This window comes from Hyaena hyaena, unplaced genomic scaffold (genome assembly GCF_003009895.1).
Source record: "Hyaena hyaena isolate Hyena2069 unplaced genomic scaffold, ASM300989v1 scaffold_2266, whole genome shotgun sequence".
In the NCBI taxonomy this organism is placed as follows: domain Eukaryota; kingdom Metazoa; phylum Chordata; class Mammalia; order Carnivora; family Hyaenidae; genus Hyaena; species Hyaena hyaena.
The window spans coordinates 37,738-62,804 of NW_024082900.1; the positions used below are offsets into that span (position 1 = coordinate 37,738).

The window sequence follows — 25,067 nt, forward strand, 5'->3', positions numbered from 1 at the left end:
CAACAGGATTGGTGCCTTGTGTTTTTCTCTTTCATTCATCCTTCTGAATATGCATGTTAAACTTCTTGCAAACCCAATACACTGGTTTTGAAGAACTGAGTACAGTCGGGTTTCATGGTTCAAGGACAGACTGACCTCTCCCGGGGAGGAGTGGGGGGTGTCAGCAGACAGCTTTCCAGGCCCAGCTTGACCACACCATTGGCTTCCAGAAATCAGGTACTCTGAGTGACCTTCAAAGGATAGTTCTAGAAGATCAGAGAAGATGATATTGACATGAAGAAGACAGTTTAAATGAGGTGCAGCCTTGCCTGGTAATTAGGAGCAGAAGGTGATGAGACTGACCACTTCCTGACTGGGTGAACTTGGACAAGCTACTTAAGCATTGGTTTTCACATTATTTGTAAATAGTATGTATTGCATCTGCCTTACAAGCTTATTGTGAGGATCGAATGAGCTAATGCAGGAAATGTGCTTAGCACAGGATGGGCACACAGTAGCAGCAATTGTTATTAATGTCAAGAGCTCCTGTTATTGTCCCCCTTGATTTAGTCATCCCTTGCTTTAATTTATTTTCCAACTACTTTCAAGATCATTTTCCCTTTGGGGGCATCTGAAGGTCAAGTTTGAGAAAAGGGAAGCAACTAAATGTATTTAAAGAATGCGGAAATCTGGTAAAACATTTTTTTTCAATAAAAAGACTTTACAAAGTATCCGTGTCCTATACTCGTGTGACACTTGGCTAGAGTGTCAGGGTTAGTGGAAATAAACAAAGTCAAGCCTTGATTAGTAGTTTAAATGTTAAGGAAATAAGCCTGCAAGGAAGCACGCAATGCAAATAGTTTCGGTCGTCTGTAAAAATGCCAGCATTCCTGAAACAGTGAGCTCATCATCAACTTCTTCTTCCACCTCCCAGAAGAGAATCTGACTTGCTTTGGTTTTGCTTTGGTTTTCTGGACAACTGAAAATGAAATAGAGCAGTTGTTCTCAAACTTTAGCATGCGTTAGAATCATCTGAACAGCTTATTAAAACACAGATCCTCAGTTGAAACCCCAGAGCTGACTCAGTGACTGAGGTCGATTCAGTTAAGTTGATTCTGTAAGACTGGAGTGGGGGCTGGGAATCTGCATTTCTAACAAGTTCCTGAGTGGTGCGGATGTGGCTGATCCAGTTGAGAACTGCTAATGTGGAATACTGTGACGACGCATTGTGATATGGTGGAGAGCACAGGGTATTTTAAACACAAGCAGGCAGATTCAGATTCTCAGGCTGTTCGTAGCAGCAGTTATGTGAAGCAAATAATTTCTCTGAAATCAAGCTTTTTCCATTTTTAAATGGAAATACTGTAATAAAATCTACCTTGTTAAGGTCATTGTAAGACTGAAATAAATTGTAAAGCACTTTGTTCCCTGACTGACATGTGCTAGTTTAAAAGATTCTGTTAATTTATTTTACTGTACAGGTTTTTTTTTTTCATAAGTCATGTAAATATTTTTGAATGTTCCGGGCAACCAAGCCTATCAAATGAATAATAGTGCTTATTTAAATAACTGAAGCAGTCTGAAAAATTTCACTAAGATTCCATCTCAGAATTTCTATGCCATTTTTCAAGCTGCTGTGTGTGTGTCTTTGTGTGTGTGTGTGGCTTTTTTCTTTTAATTAAACAAGCAGTTCCTTTCCATTTAATTCTTACTAGGTGGCAAATTACAGAACAGACTGGGAATTTTGACCTCCTCTAATTTTGTGCATTGGAATTTCAGCATATTTTGATGTGTAGGTTGTATAGGGCAATGAAAAGGTCAAGCTAGAATGGAAACCTTGAGTTTTCATGAACATTTAGAATCGGATTGCAGGGGTGCCTGGGTGGCTCAATTGGTTAACCGTCCGACTTCGGCTCAGGTCATGATCACATGGTTCATGGGTTCGAGTCCTGCGTTGGGCTTTGTGCTGATGGCTAGCTCAGAGCCTGGAGCCTGCTTCCGATTCTGTATCTCCTTCTCTCTCTGATCCTTCCCTGCTCACGCTGTCTCTCTCTCTCTCAGAAATAAATAAAAAACATTATAAAAAGTAGAAAAAAAAGAATCTGATTGCAATTTTGCCATCTAGTATTCAGAAGCAAACATGTGGTATAAAATCACCTGGGAACTTCTTAAACATATAGAGTCTACCTTAACACTCATTTCCATATGATTCAGTATGTCTTTTTTTTTAATTCTCTTATTTTTTATTTGTCTGAAAATATATTTCTTACATCCGTAAATTTTTTTTAATAGTTTATTGTCAGGTTGGTTTCCATATAACACCCAGTGCTCATCCCAATATATGTCTAATGCAGGACCTGATCATATGCATTTTAAAGAATCACCGCAAGTTGTACAGGCATTATATTTCCAGAAAGACTAGGAGTAGGCTGGAATGGTCATGACTGCATTCAAATTCACATTCTGCTGCTTAACTAGCTGTGTGAGCTTGTACAAATTCGCCAGTCTTATTAATGTCTTTTTTCTTTTTTTTTTTTTTTTTTGAGAGAGAGAGGGAGTGAGGCGGGGGGTGGGAGAGAGAGAATCTTTTTTAAAAATTTTTTGTTAATGTTTATTTATTTTTGAGAGACAGAGTGTGAGAAAGGGAGGGCAGATAGAGAGAGAAACACAGAGTCCAAAGCAGGATCCAAGCTCTGAGCTGTCAGCACAGAACCCAACCCGGGGCTGGAACTCATGAGTCGAGCCGTGAGATCATGACCTGAGCCGAAGTCATACACTTAACTGACTATGCCACCCAGGCGCCCTGTTATTTCTGACGACCTTAAGTAGGCTCCAAGCTCCGTGTGGAGCCCAACTCAGGGCTCAATCCCATGACCCTGGGATCATGACCCAAGCCAAAATGAAGACTTGGATGCTCAACCAACAACCACACAGGCATCCCTCCAATCTTCTTAAACATTGGTGTCTTCTATGTGAAATGGGTTACTCTTACACATTTATCAGAGCTATCATTCAGGTCATATTAACATATAGTAGGTGCCTTGCACAATGCTGGGCATGAAGCACTCAAATGCTCCAAAATTGTGGATCTTCTAAAATGCCAGATGTGTAAGGTGGACAGATAAAATCAACACAAAAATTCCTAGATGGATAGAACTGAAATGAAGCCAATTGGCTCTATGAGTCCATAAAATATCTACTAAATCTCCAAAGATTATGTTGAAGTGACTGGTTTCTTATAGATGCCTTTAGATTGGACACACTCACAACTAGTTTCTAACTTGTTATAATCACTGTTTTAGAATTCAAACTCTACATTTTGGATGCTTTAAGATTAAACAATGCTTGATTATATTGAAACAAATTGTTCAACCCGATCTACCAAATCAGTGGATTCTCATTTTTTACTGTGCCAGAACATTAATTTTCCATTCACTTTAATGTGGCAAGATAATGTCTTGTTGTGAAGATATTAAACACTACAGGAGAGCGCAAATGAAGCCTTGTAAGTGCAAGACAACAGAGCCAATATTATTCAGTAATAGGATAGGAAAATCAATTTAGAAAGAAAACACTATTATTGTAAAGACGTCTTTATTCAAAGAGTTAGGAAATAACATATAAATACATATTTACTTGAGTTTTTCTCAACATCTTTGTGACTGTTGTATAGTCTCTTAAGCAGTTTTAAGGTATTTTATTATTTCTGTAAGACGGTCTTTCACAGTTTACTGAATTGTTTCTAATTTGTATGTTTAAAATTAGGATCGTGGTATTTTTTATTTCCATGCTCTTCCTGAAGATTTATGTTAGTGGAGCTTTCAGAAGGAGGGAATTTATCAGCCGCAATCCATTAAACAAAGCTTAAAAACACACAGTCTTAATGGGGTTTTCATTCGTGGATCCTTTAGTGTAAGGTTCCCCAAGGACAGTGGTCAGCACTAATGAAAACATCTTGAGGTCTGTAAACCACAGTTACTTCTGTGTTAGATGTAGTGAAGAGCCTTGAGCTATCACTTGAAAACAAAGAGGATGCAGGAAATTCTCTCATTGCTTTCATGCAGATGCCACTTTATAGCAAATAGTCTTCGGAGTCACCAGGATTAACACAATTTATTGTTCTAGAGGACAAATGTTGTATATTTCTAATTTGTTACACAAGAGGGGAAAAAGGAGAGGCCTCTTTGTATATGTAGCACATGTCGCATTGCCTGCCTGGCTGGGGACGGACAAGAGAGTCTCCTGAAGCACTCCTGAGGGGAAAGGAAGTTGTTGCAAATTATGGGTTTGTTATGCTTCCAACGTGTATGTGGGAATGTATGTAATACAAACAAAAAGGTCATTTTGAACTAGTGGTACGTCAAAATATTTCCTTCCAGGTTGGACACCGAGGGACAATGAGAGATTATCCGGGCTTCAGCCCATCAGTGGATGCTGAAGCGATTCGCAAGGCAATCAGAGGAATTGGTGAGTACTGCTTTGTAATTCCTCTCTTCATGTTGGAGCAAATCAAGAAAATTACAGTTTATAAGTGCACTGGTTCAGGGGTGCCTGGGTAGCTCTGTTGGTTAAGTGTCAACTCTTGATTTTGGCTCAGGTCATGATCTCATGGTTTGTGAGTTTGGGCCCCACATCAGGCTCTGTACTGACAGTGCAAAGCCTGCTTGGAGTTCTCTCTCTGCCTCTCTTTCTGCCCTAACCCCACCCATGCTCTCTCTCTCTCAAAATAAATAAACTAAAAAATATTTTTTAATGTTTAAAAAATAAAATAAAAAATAAAAGTACATTGGTTCAGTTTGCCCAAGTTGGCTTACTTGACTATAGAAATCATAAGGACTTTAAAAAATGTGAAATAATAAGGAAAAAAATGTATGGAGTACCCAATTTTATAAATCTTAATATTTGCCATATTTACTTAATAGGAAACACTACCATCACCCTCACTGCTACCAACAAGAGTGGTCATCATAATACATCATTACAGATACCGTCCCTGCTGATTCTTCCTGGATCTCTTTCCTGCCCCATTCCCTTTCCACACTGATTTGTAATGCCACTTCTGTCTTGTAAGTTTCTCTATTTTTCTGCTCATTTTTCTCACCATCCTAAACTAGAGTTTATTCTCATGAAACTTAATTCTGTAACTACATGTGTATATACGTATTGTTTTCTATGGTCTCAATCAATATAAATTGGAATCATATTGTGTATTGTATGTACATCCTTCTGAAATTTCTTTTTGTCCATTAACATGGTTTTTAAAAATTTTTTTAATGTTTATTCATTTTAGAGACAGAAAGAGAGTGTGAGTAGAGGAGGGACAGAGAGGGAGGGAGACACAGAATCTGAAACAGGCTCCAGGCTCTGTTCAGTCGGCACAGAGCCCAATGTGGGGCTCGAACCCATGAACTGAGAGATCATGACCTGAGCTGAAGTCTGATGCTTACCCAATGGAGCAACCCAGGTGTCCCTCTTAATGTTATGTTTTTGAGATTTATCTATGTTGATATGTTTAGCTCTGGTTCATTAACTTTTCTTGCATAGTAGTCCATTGAATTATTAGATCATAAGATGGGATATTGATGGAACACGTAAACTGCCTACAATTCTTTTCTATTACAGTATAAAAATGCTGCATTGAATATTCCTGCTTACATCTTGTTGTGCACATTTGCTAGCATTTCTCTAGAATATAACAAACGGAATTTCAGAGTTGAAGATGTTTGTCTTCAAATTAACTAGAAAATTCACCAAACTGCTCTCTAAAATAATATACAAATTAGCATTCCTACCAGCAGAACATGAACCTTACTCCTGCTCCATATTCTCACCAATGCTTGCTAAGGTCACACTCTTCTGTTTTCCCAACTGAGTGGCTCTAAAGTTGGATGCCATACTGCATGTATGCCTACTTCCTCTCTCTTCCCCATCCCCCAAGACTGATAGGATTGAGTCTCCTTTCTTGTTCATTTGTTTCTTCTTTCATGAATTATTTCTTCATATCTATTACTCATTTTTTCAGTTGGATTGTCTTCTTTATGAGTCACAAGATTTTTTTTATTTCTGGATGTAAAATTTCTTTTTAAATTACAATCCATGAAAATACCTTCTTCTAGTCTGTGATTTTCTTTTAACATTGGTTATAGTAACTTATATTGCATAGAAATTTCAAATTTTAGTGAAATCAAGTTTGCCAGTATTTTTTATGGCATACTTATTATTGTGTCTTTTCCGTAACAAGCTCATAAAAATATTCTTCTGTGTTCTCTCCCCAAAGATTTACAGTCTTATTTTCATATTGGGATTTTCAGTCTACCTGGACACAACTCCCAACGTTACTTCCTACTTTAATTACCAAGAAAATAGTGACCTTGAGGCCTCCTGTAGGCCAGCATCAGTCCTTCACTTAAACAAGTACTTAAGTCTATGGAGCTAAGATGTCTGAAAGTGGTACAACTCAGAGAGGGAAATATATGGTTTGGGATCAGAGATTGGGTTTCACATTCTTGCTACTAGAAAGCTGTATGACTTTAGCAAATGAGATAACTTTTCTAAATATTAGTGTATTCTTCTTTGGAACAGCTGAATCCTACCAATGCCCAGAGCTTCAGCGAATATTAACTATGACAATGAATAAAAGGCACCTAGAATATGGCAGGCTCTCAATACATGTCAGTTCCTTTTTTTTAGAGAAAAAGGTTGGACTCAAGTATGGAGATAAGAGAGAGATAAAAGGTGATAGGACAGTAACACAACCTCATAAGGGGGGGAAAAAACCCTAGGTCAAAAGCAGCACATTCCTTGCAATACTCCCTTGGTGATATACCAAGAGGAATATTTGGACAATGATTGTTATCTTCCCCCCAAACTCCCCCAAATTCATTTTCTTTTCCAAAAGTCTGCAAAGAAATGCAGTTTCATTTCCAACCTGGTAAGAACCTGGAAATTAAAAATCAAAATGCCTTCCTCTCTGCATTTGTTTCAAACCATTGATCATTTTTCCTTTGTTCGCAACAGATATTAGGCATCGTTGGGTTGATGGTGAGTAACATTCTTTTCCTTTCATTCAGGAACCGACGAGAAGACGCTCATCAGCATTCTGACTGAAAGGACAAATGCCCAGCGGCAGCTGATTGTTCAGGCCTATCAAGCAGCATATGGAAAGGTACGATTTGATTAACATGACAGCCAGTAGAGAGCTAATCACTATGGATCAAGGATGCTCCCAGGTGATTATGCCCACAAATCTTTTGTTTCGGCCCAAGTGGACAGAAAGTACCTTGTGTATCCAGTCAACAGCCTGGAGTAGGCGTCTTGGCTTTGCCCTTAACTGGCTAAATGGCCTTGCACATGTTATTTGATCTTTCTGGACCTCAATTTTTCCACCTTTTGAATAAGGAGGGTTGCCTTAGACCAGTGGCTTTAAGCCAGGAATGCTTCTGCTCCCCAAAGGATATTTGGCAATGTCTTGAGACATTTTGATTATCACATCGGCTGGGAGAAAGAAGGATGTTTCTGGTATGTGGTGAGTGGAGGTCAAGGATGCTGCTAAATTCCTGCAATACACAAGACAGCCCCTAAAAGGAAGAATTATGTGACCAGTGCTCTCATTGGCTGCTCATATTCTAGAACTGGAATGATACAGAGAAGATTAGCACAGCCCCTGTGCAAGGATGACATGCAAATTCGTTAAGTGTTCCATATTTCTGTTTGTGGGTTTTAACCCCACATCAAGCTCTGTGCTGACAGGGCAGAGGCTGTTTGGGATTCTCTCTCTCCCTTTTCTCAGCCCCTCCCCCACTTGAGTGTTCTGTCTCTCTCTTTCTCAAAATAAATAAATGAACTTAAAAAAAAGAATTATCTGACCAATTATCTGATGGATCCTCTCTTGGATGATCTTTAATTTGTCTTCCAACAAGAACATTTTGTGTTTTTTCCACACGGTGTATTTGTTTAATAATAAACTACGATGTGTTAGGCGTCGGTATTACTCTGTGTCCAGAGATATACTTGTCTTTGGAGACACACTGATTTAAAAAGCAGATCCTTCTTTTTCTTATGAGGTTAACATTTTAACCTCATAAGAAAAGGTTAAAATAAGAAGTAGGGGCACCTGTGTGGCTCAGTTGGTTAAGCATCTAACTTCGTTTGGCTCAGGTTATACTCTTGTGGTTTGTGGGGTTTTTTAATGTTTATTTATTTTTGAGAGAGAGAGAGAGAGAGTGTGTGTATATATGCGCAAGGGAGGGGTAGAGAGGGAAGGAGACACAGAATTGGAAGCAGGCTCCTTGCTCTGAGCTGTCAGCACAGAGCCTGATGTGGGACTCGAACTCACGAACCGTGAAATCATGACCTGCGTCGAAGTCAGACGCTTAGCCAACTGAGTTTCGTGCTTTGTGGGTTTGAGCCCCGCCTTGGGCTCTGTGCTGACAGCTCTGTGTCTCCCTCTCTCTGTGTGCCTTCCCTACTTAAGCTCTGTCTCTCTCTCAAAAATAAATAAAAATTGAAAAAAAATTTTTTTAAGAAAAAATAAGTAAATAAAATAGGCTCAGATGTTGGTAAGTTCTATGAAAGAATTAAAATGGGGAGGGGAGGCGCCTGGGTGGCTCAGTTGGTTGGGCATCTGACTTTGGCTCAGGTCATGATCTCACAGTTTGTGGGTTCAAGCCCCGTGTCAGGCTCTATGCTGACAGCTAGCTCAGAGCCTGGAGCCTGTTTCAGATTCTGTATCTCCCTCTCTCTCTGACTCTCCTCTCATCTCTCTCTCTCTCTCTCTCTCTCTCAGAAATAAATAAAACATTTTAAAAAAAATAAAAATAAAGAATTAAAATGGGATGGGATGGTACAGAGTGACTGGTAAATGGCTCCTTGAAATAGGGTGGTGGAAACATATCAGTGAGGAGATGTTACCTTACTCTTAGCTAAAACTAAACAGTACTAAGGATTCTGGTTTTTTGTTTTTGTTTTTGTTTTTTTATTTGCTTGATTTGGGGAAGAGCATTTCAGACAGAAGGCACAGCAAATGCAAAAGCCCCGAGGCAAAAACAAGCCAGGAATATTTAAGAAACAGAAAGACTTCCAATATGGCAGAAGTGTGGAGAATAAGAGGAGCAAATGGAAAAGATGCTGTTGGAGAGAGGTTTCAAATATGCTAGGCTTTGCTGTCTTGCTACAGAGTTTAGGTTTTATTCTAAGAACAACAGAGAATCATTGGAAGTCTGTAAGCGAAGGAATACTGTAAACTAATTTATATTTTCAAAAGATCATTTTTAGCTTCTGTGGCTAACAAACTGTGGAGAGAAAAGAGAAATACAGAGCAGTCAGCCTGCTGAGTCCAGGTGAGAACTGAGGGTGTATAGTGACCATCCACAGGCAGCTCAGGCGTCACCTCCTGGCAGTGTTCTCCAAGCCTCCAGACTCCATTAAGACACCCTTCTTAATATTTAACCTTCACACTTTATCAGATACTTGACCTATTATATTGAAATTTTATCTTCAAATATTTCTGGTTTTCTTAAGGGCATAATGTCCAAAGAGTAAAGATTGTGTCTAACTCACCTTTAAAAGCCTACCACAGGGGCACCTGGGTGGCTCAGTTGGTTGTCCGACTTCAGCTCAGGTCATGATCTCAGTTTGTGGGTTCGAGTCCCGTGTTGGGCTCAGTGCTGACAGCTCAGGGCCTAGAGCCTGCTTTAGATTCTGTGTCTTCTTCTCTCTCTGACCCTCCCCTGTTAGTGCTCGCTCTCTCTCTCAAAGATAAATAAACAGTAAATTTTTTTTTTAAATAAATAAAAGCCTACCACAGAGCAGGTGCCAAGTAAACATCTGTCAAATTTAATGAGTTGCCAGTCTTCTCGAAAAGGCAAAACGCTCAATGTAGAGGGAACATGAATGATCCATTGGCCTTTCAGGATTTCCAAAATATGGAGGAAGGAAGGATGGAGGTGAAGGGTGACCGGTTTTTCACAGTTGTATAGAATGAGAGCATGTGAAGTAAGATTCAGTTGGAAAGTCCTGGGTTGAGGACAGATGGCAATAGAGTTTAGCATTTAGAGAGGAAACTCCCTGTGGCAATTAAAGCAGAGCTAGTGACACTTGGCTCCCTCCCATTTGTTTAGCTGGTCCCCCACGGGGACCCTCAGTGGCATGGTAGATGGTGGTCTGTATCCACATTGTCATAGCAGTCTGGGAGGCTGCCAGCCTCTGTCTCGGAGGTGGAAATAATCAAGAGCAAGAAAATAATTCAATAACACTCCTTGGAATATTGAACATTCAAACCATTACCTGCCTTCAAGCAGGGGAGATGAACTGTACTTATGTAATGCGTGAAAACAGTGCCAAGGAACAATACTAACAGGTGCCCCATCACAGTTAGGGTTTTCCCTGCCGTTGCCAGGAAACTGCTTTTGATGGCTCATGGTTCCACACTCTAAGCAGAAGCAAGTGACCAGCCACTGTCCTCTGTTCCCTTTTCTCTCCAGGGTTCTTTAGCGGTCACTGAGAAACGAGGCAGGAATCGAACAACTACCATGAAGCTGGGTGTGAATTACAGGGCTCCTGTTCTTCCTCTTCTTCCCCCCGCCCCAACCCAAGTATTGAGAGCATCTTGGACCTGGGAAATGCATTTTGCTACCCAGTTCCTATCAGTGGCACTCATGTAACCCCTTCCATTGGCTTTCCTTCAGAAAACCTATAAAACAGAACACGTTGGAAGTGGTCACAAAATGCAGATTAATATCCTTAGAAATAGTTCACCATTTCTTTTTATTCCCTGTGAATTGGCATGTTTTTATTTGAATCGATACATATGTTTATCTTTCACTAGGTGACTTTAAAGAAAGAGAAAGGAAAAGTATTTCACACTTTGCTCTTTGGTTTCTTCATTTCAGGAGCTGAAAGATGACTTGAAGGGTGATCTCTCTGGCCACTTTAAGGAGCTCATGGTGGCCCTTGTGACTCCTCCAGCCATGTTTGATGCGAAGCAACTGAAGAAATCCATGAAGGTATGAGCCCAGTCTGAGCCGTTTCCACCTGAGATTTGTCTATGTCATCAACAGTAATGACTTTCTTCCAGTGCACACTTGAGATATGGGTGTAAGTAGGACAGATGGGATGTCATTTTGATGCTGTACTATCCGAGTGGTAGAACAGTCCTGAAATGGGGAGCGGTTGTGGAACCTCGAGCCCACATGTTCCTGGGCTGAAAGGATACTCTCATATCCTAATTCTGTTTCCATTAGTTTTGACCCCAAGAGTCAAATTCTCTACTTTGTTGTCATTCAGAGTAAATGGCACCATCATCAATCCCATTGCTTAGGTCAGAAACCCTGAAGAATCTTTGATCCCTTGCTTTCACTCACTCTTCAAAGCTCCCAAAATCTGTCTGCAAGTCCATCTATCAGAAGTATGTTCAGTGCACCTGGGTGGCTCCGTTGGTGAAACTCTTGGTTTCAGCTCAGATCATGATGTCGTGGTTCAGGAGTTCAAACCCCACGACAGGCTCTGCTCTGACAGTGCAGAGCCTGCTCGGGATTCTCTTTCTCCTCTCTCCACCCCTCCCCCACTCACATGCTTCCTGGTGTGCTCCTGTACACATGTGCACTCTCTCTCAAAAAAAAAAAAAAAAAAGAAATGTGTGTAAGTCTCTCAGAATCCATTGCTACCATTCTAGTTCAACTACCAACCACCATCTTTTGACTGGACCATATCAATAGCTTCCTAATTGGTCCCTTTGCCTCTTATTTTTGGCTCCCCTGAAATCCATTCACCACAGAATAGCCAAAGTTACTTTTATGAAGTCAATTTTAGAATCCCATTATACTATTCACCTGCATAAATCTCCAATGGCTTTGAATACTTAAAATCCAAACTTCTTACCATGGCCATCATCACCTATCACAATCTGGCTCCTGTCTATCTCTGTGACTTATTAAAAATTCTATCTGTACTGATCAAGGTTTCCCAGAGAAGCAGAAGCAGTAGGAAGGAGATACATATTGTGAGATTTATTGCAAGGAATTGGTTACATAATCATGGACCTGGCTGGGCAGATCCAAAATCTGTAGGGCAGGCTGGAAGTCTCAGCACAAGCTGGAGCTGTGTCCCACAGATGGAATTTCTTCTTCAGAGAAGCCTCACCTCTGCACTGAAAGCTTTTCAACTGACTAAATTGGGTCCACCTGAAATATCTAAGGTGCTCTCCCTTACTTAAGGACATTCAATAATGGCGGCACCTGGGTGGCTCAGTCAGTTGAGCATCCAACTTTAGTTCAGGTCATGATCTCATGGTTCTTGAGTTTGAGCCCCACATTGGGCTCTGTGCTGGCAGCTCAGAGCCTGGAGCCTGCTTTGGATTCTGTGTCTCCCTCTCTCTCTGACCCTCCCCTGCTCACGCTGCCTCTCTCCCTCTCTCTCAGAAATAAATAAAACATTAAAAAATTTTTTTTTAAACCAGGGCTCTCAATAATGGACTTTAGTTATATCTAGAAAATACCTTCACAGCAAACCTAGATTTGTGTTGGATTGAGTAACTGAGGACTGTAGCCTGGCCAAGTTGATAAAGGTCCATAAAACTTCCCATCACACTCTCCCCTCCCTTTTCCCTGATTCAGTGCTACAGCTAAACCAGACTTCTCTCTGATGCTTGAACATTCTAGGCTTATCCCCACCTTGAGGTCTTTATACATGACGTTCTTTCCATCTGGAATGTTCCCCTCCATATATTTTCTATCAGTTCACTCAATTTTATTCTCTTAATTGCACCTATTACTATCTAAAATTATCTCATTTATTTTTTTTCACTTGTTTATTGTTTTTTTCCATCCAATCAAAAGGCAAATCTCTGTCATAACAGGAAATCTCATCAGTTTTGGTCTGCATCTTCTGAAATGAAGTAGGTGCTCAATACATTTGTTGATAGGAAGGAGGGGAAGGAAGGAGGCTAGATCTGAGGCATAACCTGTATTCTGCCTCCTTATCAGAGATGGGAGATTCTTTTCTGTGGAAGAGATATGGGCACCCAAGAAGCATATGGCAAGATGGGATGAGACACACAAGAGATTTCCTGGAGGAAATCTTTTTTTTTTTTAACATTTATTTTTAACTTTTATTCATTTTATTAATTTTTTGAGAGACAGAGAGACAGAACATGAGTGGGGGAGGGGCAGAAAGGGACGGAGACACAGAATCTGAAGCAGGCTCCAGGCTCTGAGCTGTCAGCACAGAGCCCGACGTGGGGCTTGAACTCACAAACTGCGGGATCACGACTGAGCCAAAGTCGGTTTCTTAACTGACTGAGCCACCCAGGCTCCCTGCCCACCCACCTAGGGAGGAAATCTTAAGAAAGACAAAGAGGCAGAGCAGGGTACGTTGGTTGAAGCTTCAGATGGCCATACAGGGCCTATACACATGACAGAGGGAGAGAAGTAAGCTCAGATAGGAGGAGCCTCTGTGCACAGGGCAGCTCTGAGAAAGCTGTGGCAGGCCGACAGGGAGCTGCAGAGCAAACACTGCCCTTTGGAGAAGTCCTGCACAGGGCAAAAATGGCCCAGCTCCAATACCCCTTCCATGTGCAGTCACTCGCTGAGAGCAGCTTGAGGGAGGATGGCCTCTTTGTGAACCGTGTGGCAGATCCAGAGCTATGGCAGTTGGCGGCTATCAACCAACTACGCTCTTTGCAGCAGACTCTCTTAAAATGAAATCTGAGCGGTGCATTTCTATGGCTGCCACATGAGGGACAGTTTAACAGGTGTAATAATAAGGATTAGGTTCACCAACAAAGATTCAAAACATTTCTTTCTTATGCAAAAAAATCCTAAGTAAGCAGTCCAGAGCTGGGTGTCATGGTGCTACCATTATCAGACACTCAGGCTACTTCTATCTTGAGGCCTGTCCATCTTCAGCCTGTAGATTTCACTTTTTGGCTAAAGATGGCAACTCAAAATCCAGGCATTAAGTCTTTGTCCCAGTCAGCTAAAAAGAGTAAGAGACAAAGAAGGGTTCATTCCCTCTCTCTCCTTAAAGAAATTCTCAGAAATTGTATGTGGTATTTATATATACTCTACTGATCATAATTTAGTCATATGAATAAACCTAGCTTTAAGGGAGGCTGAATAATATCCTATCTATTTGGGTAAACCTAAATTAAACGTGAGAATTTTGTTTTATTTATTTTCTTAAACTTTTTAAAAAATGTTTTATTTATTTCTGAGAGAGAGGGAGATAGCGTGAACAGGGGAGGGTCAGAGAGAGAGGGAGACAGAGAATCCAAGACAGGCTCCAGGCTCTGAGCTAGTTGTCAGCACAGAGCCTGATGCAGGGCTCGAACCCACGAACCATGAGATCATGACCTGAGCCTAAGTTGGACGCTTAACCGACTGAGCCACCCAGGAGCCCCAAAAGTGAGGGTTTTATTTTAAGCAAGGAAAGTAAAAGAGATGGATCCATTCAGTTTTGCCATCAACCTAAAACTGATCTAAAAAATACTCTGTTTTTTATATTAATGAATTAGTTAATTAATTAAAAAGGAGAGTTGTTGAGGGCAACTAGGAATTTCTGCCACAGAGGGACCGAATTCAGTCTCTGTTCAGAAGCTGCATCAACCTTATTTGATCAAGTGCTAGTATAAATGGCTTTTCTTGGAGTCACAGAATGATTCGGTGACCTCCGTATAAACCAAGGCTCATGGTAACTAGTCCCCAAGTCAACTAGGCCCATGACATACATTATTAAGGCTTTAAAAATCTCCCTGTATGAAGATGACACCAACCTAGTGCATTGGTAAAAGGATGAACTCATTCAAAAGAATTGCCAAGCCCTTAATAAACATCATGGTGTGTTCACATGCTCACTTCTGATCTTGAATGGCATAGGCTTTTCCCTTTGTACTGTTTCTTCCTACAATTATTCAATTGATTTTTTACACTAGAGTAGGACATTTTCTTGAAAACTATGGTGTCCGTTTAGATGATTTGTTTTATTTTTGTACTAAAATATGTGGAAAAATTAGAAAACTATAGCAATATACAACCTAATGTGGATTTACTAAAACTTCTTTTCGTCTGTATAAAACAAGATATCAAGCCTGAAATGCATGAAATAAAGCTTTTTAGGTCTTCTAAAAATAGGTTACTTTTTCCTTTTTAGGGTGCTGGAACAAGTGAGCATGCATTGATTGAAATCTTAACCACCAGAACAAGCAGGCAGATGAAGGAGATCTCTCAAGCCTACTACACAGGTGGTCTTCTTTTCTGCTTACTTTTACCACTGTCCACACACATATGAGCCATTGTTGCTTTTCCCAGAAACTCATCACGCTCTTCTTCGCAAGGCATTTTGGGAAGGCAAGACATTAAAAAGGAGGATACATTCTAAATTTTTTTAAATGTTTATTTATATTTGAGAGAGACAGCATGAGCAGGGGAGGGGCAGAGAGAGAGGGAGACACAGAATGCGAAGTAGGCTCCAGGCTCCAAGCTGTCAGCACAGCACAGGGCTTAAACCCACGAACTGTGAGATCATAGCCTGAGCTGAAGTCGGACAATCAACCGACTGAGCCACCCAGGCTCCCCAGGAGGATGCATTCTAAAATGAGCTAAGGTCTGTGGATTTTCAGAGAAATTTTGAATGTGACCCAAGCCAGATACTGCTGCATAAGAATGGCATTGACACTTCACATTTATAACATTGCAGCAATAGTGGATTTTGCCCTTGGCAATCACTGCTTACTGAATCAGCTATGTTCATCAGCGTAAGAGATTCAAATCATTGTATATTAATATTACATGTTAAAAACCGCTCAGATTAGCCTCATGATTTTTGGTGTAGAAAATGAGATAAACCGTTTAGAGAAAGTGTTGAGCATGTAGATTCAGTATAATTAGCTAAAGTCCTAATAGTCTGTTAGCTGTGTACAAATTAGAGAGTCCCTGTAGTGTAATTCTGACGTGGACTACCCGGGGTTAGCATGACTACACAAGTTAAAGCACAGTCCCCACAGGGCTACCCTCACTTCAGATGCCAGCCACAAGCTCGACGCTCCCAGGCCACATGCCCTTCTGACCAAATGGCTACAAATTCAGGGGCTCTCACTACTTCCTCAGGTTCAATAGCTCACTAGAATGACCCATGGAACTTAAGAAAGCACTATACAGTCAACCTCTGAACAACACGAGGGGAGGGGCCCCACCCCTTGCACAGTTCAAAATCCATGTAGAACTTCTAACTCCCCAAAACTTAACTACTAATAGCCTGCTGTTGACCAGAAACCTTACGGGTAACATAAACAGTCAATTAACACATACATTATATGCTATATGTATTATATACTGTGATCTTATAATAAAGTAAGCTGGAGATTTTAAAAAATGGTTTTTAGAAAATCACAAGGAGGGGCATTGGGTAGCTCAGGGGGTTGAGCATCCGAATTTGTCTCAGGTCATGATCTCTGGTTCATGAGTTTGAGCCCCGCATTGGGCTCTCTGCTGTCAGCACAGAGCCAGCCTCAGGTCCTCTGTCCCCTCTCTCTGCCCCTCCCCTGCTCATGTTCTTGCATTCTCTCTCTCTTTCTCTCTCTCTCCCCCCTTTCAAAAATGAATAAACATTTAAACAAACAAAAAAGAAAATCATAAGGAAGAGAAAGTACATTTACAAAATTTTACTGCGTTTGTTGAAAACACTCACATACAGGTAGACTGTGCAGCTCACTCCCATGTTGTTCACAGGTGAGCTATACTTCTAGTTCTACTTGAAAGACTAGAAATGAGGACCAGGCAAATGAAAACATTCAGAGGAGAGGTCTGAGAGGGTCCCAGATGTAAAGCTTCCATGTTCTCAGGTTGCACCTCCTTCCCGGCACATGGATATATAATCACCAACCTGGGAAACTCCTAGGATCTTTGGTATCCAAATTTTATTAAGGATTCATTACATAGGCATGACTGATTGCATAACTGGCCACATGACTGAACTTCGTCTCCAGTCCCCAGGCTGATATCACGTGGCTCAAAGCCCAAACCCTTCTAATTGTGTGGCTGGTCTTTCTGACGGGAATAGCACCCCCGCCCCCCACCCCTACCCCCAGTTGTCTTGGTAGCATAAATTCAGCTCAGGTTCATGGTTCCTGCCACGAATAACAGACATTCCTATTATTTGGGAAATTCCAAGGATTTAGAGGTTACCTCTTAGAAACCAGAACAGAGACCAGCCCAACTTCTGCATTATACAATAGCCCCCCGTAGCCCTGCCAAAGTACCCCGAGGGAGCCACAGTTTGTAGGTTTCTGTATCAGGGAGGTTCTGCAGTACAAGTCCAGAGGAGGGATATCCTGGCTCCTAAATGGCGTCAGATAGGTTACTTTGAGAAATTCTCATTAGCACGTAAATACCTTCATTCAGCTCAATGGTAGGTAAATGACTATTTTATTCATGTGCTCATAAGGGCTCCATAAAAACAAGCAGTATGAGGCATTTTAGCAGAATTTAACATAGAGAACTCTTTAAAGGTGTTTTTTGAAGGACTGAAAAAGCTAAACGGGAACACAGGGATGGCACAGAGGTAGAAACAAACCTAGAACAACAAAGGAAAGAAGGTGGAGTTTTCAGAAACTAGAACCTCAGAGGAGTACCTCCTGGCCAGTGCTGATGCCTCAGGGGCTCACAGGAGAGATTTAAGGAACTAGAGTTCCAGTCTCTGCAAAAGGGCTGCATCTGGCCAGAGCTGACACCCCATGCTATGTGACTCGTTCTAGAGGCACTAGAACTAGGTACTCGTTCTGGAGCCACCTGCTACTGCCCGAATGAAAGACCCTCACTGGTTTGCACTCATGTGAGTAGCAAACAGCTAGCCTGTTCTGCTCTTGCTGGACTTCCAGTCTCCCTCTACCTGACCCCTTCCCTGGTGGTGGACATAACAGGGAGCTGGGGCAGGGGAAAGGGGGACACAAGACAAGTGTCATTTGCAGCACCCCAATCCCAGCTCTGCAAAGCAAGGTATAGAAGGCTGAATTTGGAGTAGATGAATTGCTTAATAATAGCCACAAACAGGTACATGATAGGTATTGAAAATATTTGATTCTCTCAGTTCATTGAGATTTGCATATAAAAAAATCATCAGAGCCAGAGGCTGTATCCCAAGGTGACTTGTTACTTCCTGGTATTTGGTAGAAGAGTTACTGCTCCATGAGTTGACCTGCTGCTTGATGGATCTCTGGGGTCCAGCGTCTTTGTACAAATAACCCTAAGACATAAGCTCTATGAAGGCAGGAACTTTGTCTGGTTTTGTTCACTGCTGTAGCTCCAATGTCCAGAACAGAGGGGAATAAATTCCAATTTGCATTGAATGAATATCCTCAAGATTAAGATTGTCATCTTAAGAGCCAAGTGAAAGTTCTAGCATTTAGGACTTGTTTTGAAGATATAAATTGTGGTAATAGTTCAAAGTTATCAGAGGCCCCTAGATCTATGTGAGATAAGCTCTCTAAAGCTATAAGGAATGGAACAGCATCTAGGTTACCTTAATTAATAGGGGTTAATGATATGTAAGAAGTAAAAGAAGGAAACAGTCTTAATCATGTGTAGACAAGCTGTACAGAGATTCAGGACACAGCACTACCCTGGGAACTTGGCCATCTTGTCCCACCCTCAACACCAAGCATCCATTGCTTCCTGTGCTAATATTTCTGTTTCAATCACTCCTTCCTCTCCCTTTCTGCTTCTGTTCTTGACAGCACCAAGTAACTTCTCTCCCCTTACCACAAGGTGTTTGTCTGCTTAGGCTTTTATTTGCCCCCATGGTTTATGGTTTTTCTTGGCTTCTGTTTTGTGCCTTATTCCTTAGGGTCTTTCCACTTCTTTGTTACTATACTGTCTTTGACTCTTTTTCTGTACAGCTCACTCCTTAAGAGAAGATTCAGCGGGCTCAGGAAAGCACCATCTAATAGAGAACATTATCTGGGGCAACGTTCTCCCAACCTCTTAGGCTGCTGGCCACCTATAGTCAGATGCCAATCCTATGGCAGTCAGTTGTAGCAAGAGTGACAGTGTCATATGATGTGAAATGGTGGCTCATGCATACGACATTCATTAAAGTTGGCTACCGTCTTGGCTTTCATAGTAGGACCAGGTGTCTCGTGTGGCTCATCCAGTACAATGACATGATAGAGTCTAAATACAGAGATGAATTCTGAACTTTTTCTACCGTTTTATCTTTTTTTAATGTTTATTTATTTTGAGAGGGAGAGAGAGAGTACAAGTGGGAGGAGGACAAAGAGAAAGGGAGAGCAAGAGTTCCAAGCTGGCTCCACACTGTCAGCACAGAGCACGACATGGGGCTCTGTCTCACAAACCAGGAGAACATGACCTGAGCCAAAATGAAGAGTTGGACACTTAATTGACTGAACCACCCAGGTGCCCCTCTAGTATTTTTAGGTTAATGGTATATGACAGAATATTGAATCATGGATCAAGAACCCTAAGTTCTGACTTAGGCTCCTGCACTATCAAGTCATTGTGTTTGTTTTTCTATACTCTACTGTGCTCAAAATGTGTAAAATAGTTGTCAATTTTCATTTTTTTGGTCTAATTTCCTGAAAAGTATCTGGGGTAAGGGAGGCATGGCGAGGCTTAATGAGATAACTTTAAAATATCATTAGAGAATTCTAAAATTAGAAATTATACTTCCCCCAAATTTTAACAAGCAAGAGCTTTATTCTTTGACTGGATATTTTTAAAATAAAAAATTGTTTTGCCATTAGAATGAAGGATAGATAAAACAATATCACAACTGTTAGATAAAATGATGCCTATTGAGTGTTATTATTTAGATAAATAACTTACATTCCTAATGGATTTTGCTTATTTGAATTGCTTTGAAAAATTATAGATTTTGTTTAAAAAAAAAGAAAGTCATGCTAAAATCATGCTAGAAAAGTGTCTATTTCAACACAGTTCTTGCTATTAAATAATCTCACCTCACCTGCTAGTATCATCTTTTGTTGATTTAAAAGGACATACAGTCATATGACCAGAGAGTTCTTGAGAGTGATGCAAGCAGAGTTCAAAAACCTACCTGGTGTCAGCGATGTTCAGGTATGTGGCAGCTGCCAGTGAACCACTACCTTGTGGCTGGAGCAAAAAAGAGGTGTAAAGTCAATGGACATTGCACATCACAGGCTATGCAAGAGTGCCTACAATTAGTCCTGAAATATGTGAATACACAACTGGCAATCATCATGGGGAATTGGTATATTTTAGGGAGATTTTCTCACTTTTGAGAGGTGTCAAATAATATAGTCTAGGTATATACATTACAATTAAGGCTAGGTTCAATAAAATGAAAAAATAACAGTGGCTCAGGTAAGATAAAAATGTATTTCTCTCCTAGAGAGAAGAGGTTGGAGACAGGTAATGCTAGCACTGGCAGTATAGCTCCCCGCAGTTTCAGGAACCCAGGCCCCTTCTTGCTTCTTTTCGTGCTGTTGCTAAGGCGGAGTCTTCTCTTCAGAGTCCAAGATGGTTGCCTGACTTCTGGGTGTCAGTCTACCTTCCAGGCAGTATGATAAAGGAATGGCATGAGCCATCCCTGAAGGAGATCTCCCAGCAATGTCACATGTGTGTGCCTACATTTCATTGCTGAGGACTTAGTCCTCGAGCTGTACCCAGCTAAAAGATGAGCTGGATCATGATTTGACCCACAAGGGCAATTCTTTCTGTTCTTATGCATCTACCACCACACACACTACGATAATAGTTATGAGAAGAACATATCAATATCAGAAGAAACCGGGAAGTTAAAAAAAAAAAAGAGGTAAGATTTATTTTACCAGGTACTCACTCCTTACCAATGTTGACATTCAAGCTTTTCTTTGTTTTGTAATAATGGTTTTCAGTTTGTCAAGGCTTAATGTATTCTTCTTTGGTTTCAGTATATAAGAAGAGTCTTGGAGATGACATTAGTTCTGAAACATCTGGTGATTTCCGGAAAGCTCTATTGACTTTGGCAGATGTAAGTTTTGATTTTTTCTTAACTGCCCGGTAAGCTGCATGCTCAATGATAATTTTTAGGGAGTTTAAAAATAACCAAACTGAGACAATAAGATTGCAATTCTCCTTGGGAAATAATACATTCCTTTTACATTTTCATTTCTGGACTCCAAAGAATATATATTTCTTTTGTTAGTATTTAAATTAAGTAAGAAGCAAGATACAGAAAAATTTGCTTCAGAAATGGGTATATCAGTCTCTGGATTAAAAAAAAAAAAAAAAAAGACTTGTGACGGGGCACCTAGGTGGCTCTTTTGGTTAAGCGTCTGACTTCAGCTTAACCCTGCATCGGGTCCCAGCCCTGCATCGGGCTCTATTCTGACAGCTCAGAGCCTGGAGCCTGCTCCAGATTCTGTCTTTCTCTGTCTCTCCCCCTCCCCTGCTTGCACTTTGTCTCTCCCTCTCTCTCAAAAATTTAAAAAAAAAAAGATTTTTAAAAACATCTTTAAAAAAAAGACTTGAGAAAACAAAAACAAACAAAAACAAGACGTGCTGAAACTTTATCATTGCCACCTTTGGAAGAGTTGCTAAACCATTCATCAGCATGTGACCAAATGAGGCCACATCTAGCTCTCTCTTCTTAAGAGGCTCATGACTTTACAATAAAGGTGGTAAGGTCAAGGGTGAAATATAACCACATATGTGTACAAGAGAGGAGGTGATTTAAGCCATATCTCACTGGCCTCTTTCGGCGGATTTACACAGCTCTTAACGTGTGAGAAAAGTCCCAACGCTGGGCTCAGCCTGAGGGTAGAAATAGTACTTGTCAAAGTGAGGCATTACGCCACAAGAAAATTTATCCTAATTATGGTTTCAGTTATTTTAAATGGTGTAAACCTTAAAGGTCGAACCGACAAAGCCAACTGATGAGGCATTGCTGCAAACACACACTCACACAGGTTTGTGTGCAAGAGCGCACATGCGTTTGTGCACACACAGGAGCACACAACCTCCACAGGAAGCAGTGTAGAGTAGGACTTCAGGCCAGGTGTTTAGAATCATACTGCCCTGGCCTCTCAAACTCCTCGGCTGCCTAGCTTTATTTGGACAAGTTACTTTAAGCCTTAAAACTTCTGTTTTCACATCTGTAAAATTAAAATGATAATAGTACCTAGCCTCAGGGGGCGTTGTGAAGATTAAGAGAGAGCACACCTGTGTGTGAAGTCCATAGCACATAAAAAGTGATTGAGACAAGGTGACAGTGGCTTATTATTTGTAGTACCATTGGTAGTCAGCATTTTTCTTTTCTTTTTTTTAAGTTTATTTATTTATGTTGAGAGAGAAAGAGCGAGGGGTGGGAGGGCAGAGGGAGAGAGAGAGAAAGAACCTCAAGCAGGATCCACACTGTCAGTGCAGAGCCTGATGCAGGGCTTGAACTTATGGACTGTGAGATCATGACCTGAGCAGAAATCAAGAGTCAGAAACTCAACCAGTTAAGCCACCCAGGCGCCCTGGAGCAGAGTGTACAATGAAACCGAACAAAAAGACAAACTAAGAGTGGAGTGGCAGCAGCACTGAAGAGGAAAATAAAAGAAACCATGTGGAAATCACACAAGCACACAAGGAACTCATGTTTGAGAATGGGAATAAATGCCTTTTAAAAATATTATGGCCAGGGGCGCCTGGGTGGCTTAGTCGGTTAAGCGACCGACTTTCGCTTGGGTCATGATCTCGCGGTTCGTGGGTTCGAGCCCCGCGTCGGGCTCTGTGCTGACTCCCAGCTCAGAGCCTAGAGCCTGTTTCAGTCTGTGACTCCCTCTCTCTCTGACCCTCCCCTGCTCACGCTGTCTCTCTCTCTCTCCTAGAAATAAAAAAAAAAAAACAAAAAAAACATTAAAAATATTATGGCCAAACATTTCATTCACCTAAACATTTCAAAATAATTCTGGCAATCCTCTTTTTCCTATCCCTTTTCCCGCCTTTCTGTAGTGTGCTGAGCTTCTGTGCATGAGCGCGCACACACACACTTAGCCCCAGAACTCTCAGTGCTGGAGGTGGTGGGAACCTTGAAGGGTTTTGTCTTTTTAACAGACTTTACCTTTCAGAGCAGTTTTAGACTTCTGGAAAAATGGACCAGAAAGTACAGAGAGTTCCCTTATGCCCCTCACAGGTCCCTCTATTAATATCTTGCATGAGTGTGGTATATTATAGTTGGTGAATCACCACTGCTACATTATTATTAACCAGAGTCCATGGTGGACATTAGGATTCACTCATGGGTTTGGACAAATGTATGATGTCATGTATCTACTGTTACAGTATCACCCAGAATAGTTTCACTGCCCTAAAATTCATGCTCTCCAGCTCTTCATCCTTCTCTTTCTCCCTTCAAACCCCTGGCAAACACTGGTGTTTTTTTTTTTTACTGTCTCTGTTATTTTGCCTTTTCCAGGCAAAATAACAATGGTGGGAACAATATAGTATGTTGCCTCTTCAAACTGGCTTCTTACACTTAGTAAAATGCTAAGTGTCTTTCATGCCTTATGCCAATTCAGAAAATTGTGTGATTTGCTACAAATTTCATGGCTGATGAGTAGCAGAGCCAGAACAGGAGCCCTAAGTGCCTGATTCCTCTGTGCTTCGTGGCCTCTGCTGGAGAAAAAAACCTCTAAAAAATCCTGCTGATTGGAATACTGAGTGTTAGAACCTTCTTTATTTAAGAGGATTACTTTTGTTTGCATCTTTCCTGTTTAGGGCAGAAGAGATGAAAGCCTAAAAGTGGATGAGCAGCTGGCCAAAAAGGATGCCCAGGTCAGTAATAGAGCAAAGAAAACATCTCCTGTAACCATTCTCCCCCTTGACTGCCTTTTCATTTGTGTGGCACCACCGGAGGCTGTCCTCTCCTGGCCTGTCTGAAGGAAAAGCCTGAAAGCTGGGCATCACCCGCTGTAGCCCTCTGCCTTCCCCAGTGGTGGGTATTATTCTTCAGGCTCCAGCCACCCTCTTAGATTCCTAGTTTGCTAACAATGAAATGGTGAGAGACTTGGACAAGAGATTTATCTCCCTGACCTCTACAACCAAGGACCTCCTCTTTTCATTCCACACCCTCTGAACAGGGGAGCGAGACAGAGACACACAGAGAGAGACAGAGGGAGAGATTGTGTCCATAATAACATTCTAAGTCTTCCTTCGTATCCAACAGATTCTCTACAATGCTGGGGAGAATAGATGGGGCACAGATGAAGATAAATTCACCGAGATCCTGTGTTTAAGGAGTTTTCCTCAGCTGAAACTGAGTACGCACTCACATTACAATCCTTTTTGCTTTGTGTTGTATTTGCAAATGTTTTGGGGCTTAATATACAAAATTATGGAAAATGAAGCTAAAAATAGCAGTCTATTCCATTTGCATGTATAAGCACTTCAGGAAAAAACATGGGGGGGCTGTGCGCCAACTCAAGGCAGAACTGACACTACTTTCATCTTCCCCTCGAGGCTGAGTACATTACCTACTGAGTGACAGGTAACAGATGGGAGAGGACAGCAAAGAGAAGAAAAGGGGGAGCCCTCTGGGGTGAGAGGAGAGAGGAGTATTCTAGTGGTAGTCAGGAAGCTGAGGCAATGTTTCCAACCCAGTTAGTCACTTTCCTAGTTAGCCACTTTCCAGAAAACCCAGGCATTGTGGGTGAGGGTATCTTAATGCATTAATAAGGATGAATATTCAGCTTTCTGATATAAGGCAAATTGAAGAAAGGGGGGCAGAGTTCTTTTGGTTAGACCAAGTATTACATGGAACTGCTAAGCTCCCACCTCCTCATTCATGTATCTCCCTGAACCATCTGGAAGCACCCAGAAGCCCAAAACTCCACTTGCTGTGAACATCTGAGTGTGGCTCCCAGGGGCCAGTTGATAGAGCAACCACAATGCGCGACTAGGCTTATGTTGAGTTCATGCAAAAATGAGGAAAATAAGGATATTACCATGACTTTTTAATTCTGAGATTGCCCTTCCTTAATTTTGGCATTAAAATTTCACTTACTTTATAAAATAATGGTAATATTATATATTATAGTTGCTTTATTAATATCTTTATTTGAAACATAAAAACCA

General features: G+C 41.1%; 1 protein-coding gene and 1 non-coding gene across 2 annotated transcripts in view; both read left to right on the top strand.

The window, feature by feature from the left end:
• Positions 1-25,067, top strand: part of ANXA3 (annexin A3) — a gene marked incomplete at its 3' end in the record, with an annotated part of 45,243 nt that overhangs the window by 16,163 nt on the left and 4,013 nt on the right. The window contains exons 3-9 of the mRNA XM_039225511.1: positions 4,359-4,446; positions 7,050-7,144; positions 10,869-10,982; positions 15,124-15,214; positions 20,900-20,979; positions 23,712-23,768; positions 24,160-24,253. Of these exons, the coding sequence (XP_039081442.1) occupies positions 4,359-4,446; positions 7,050-7,144; positions 10,869-10,982; positions 15,124-15,214; positions 20,900-20,979; positions 23,712-23,768; positions 24,160-24,253 (619 nt within the window). The remainder of the gene's footprint in view (positions 1-4,358; positions 4,447-7,049; positions 7,145-10,868; positions 10,983-15,123; positions 15,215-20,899; positions 20,980-23,711; positions 23,769-24,159; positions 24,254-25,067) is intronic.
• Positions 7,581-7,687, top strand: LOC120227394. The gene has a single exon (XR_005527246.1). It is a non-coding gene; the product is annotated as a U6 spliceosomal RNA (small nuclear RNA).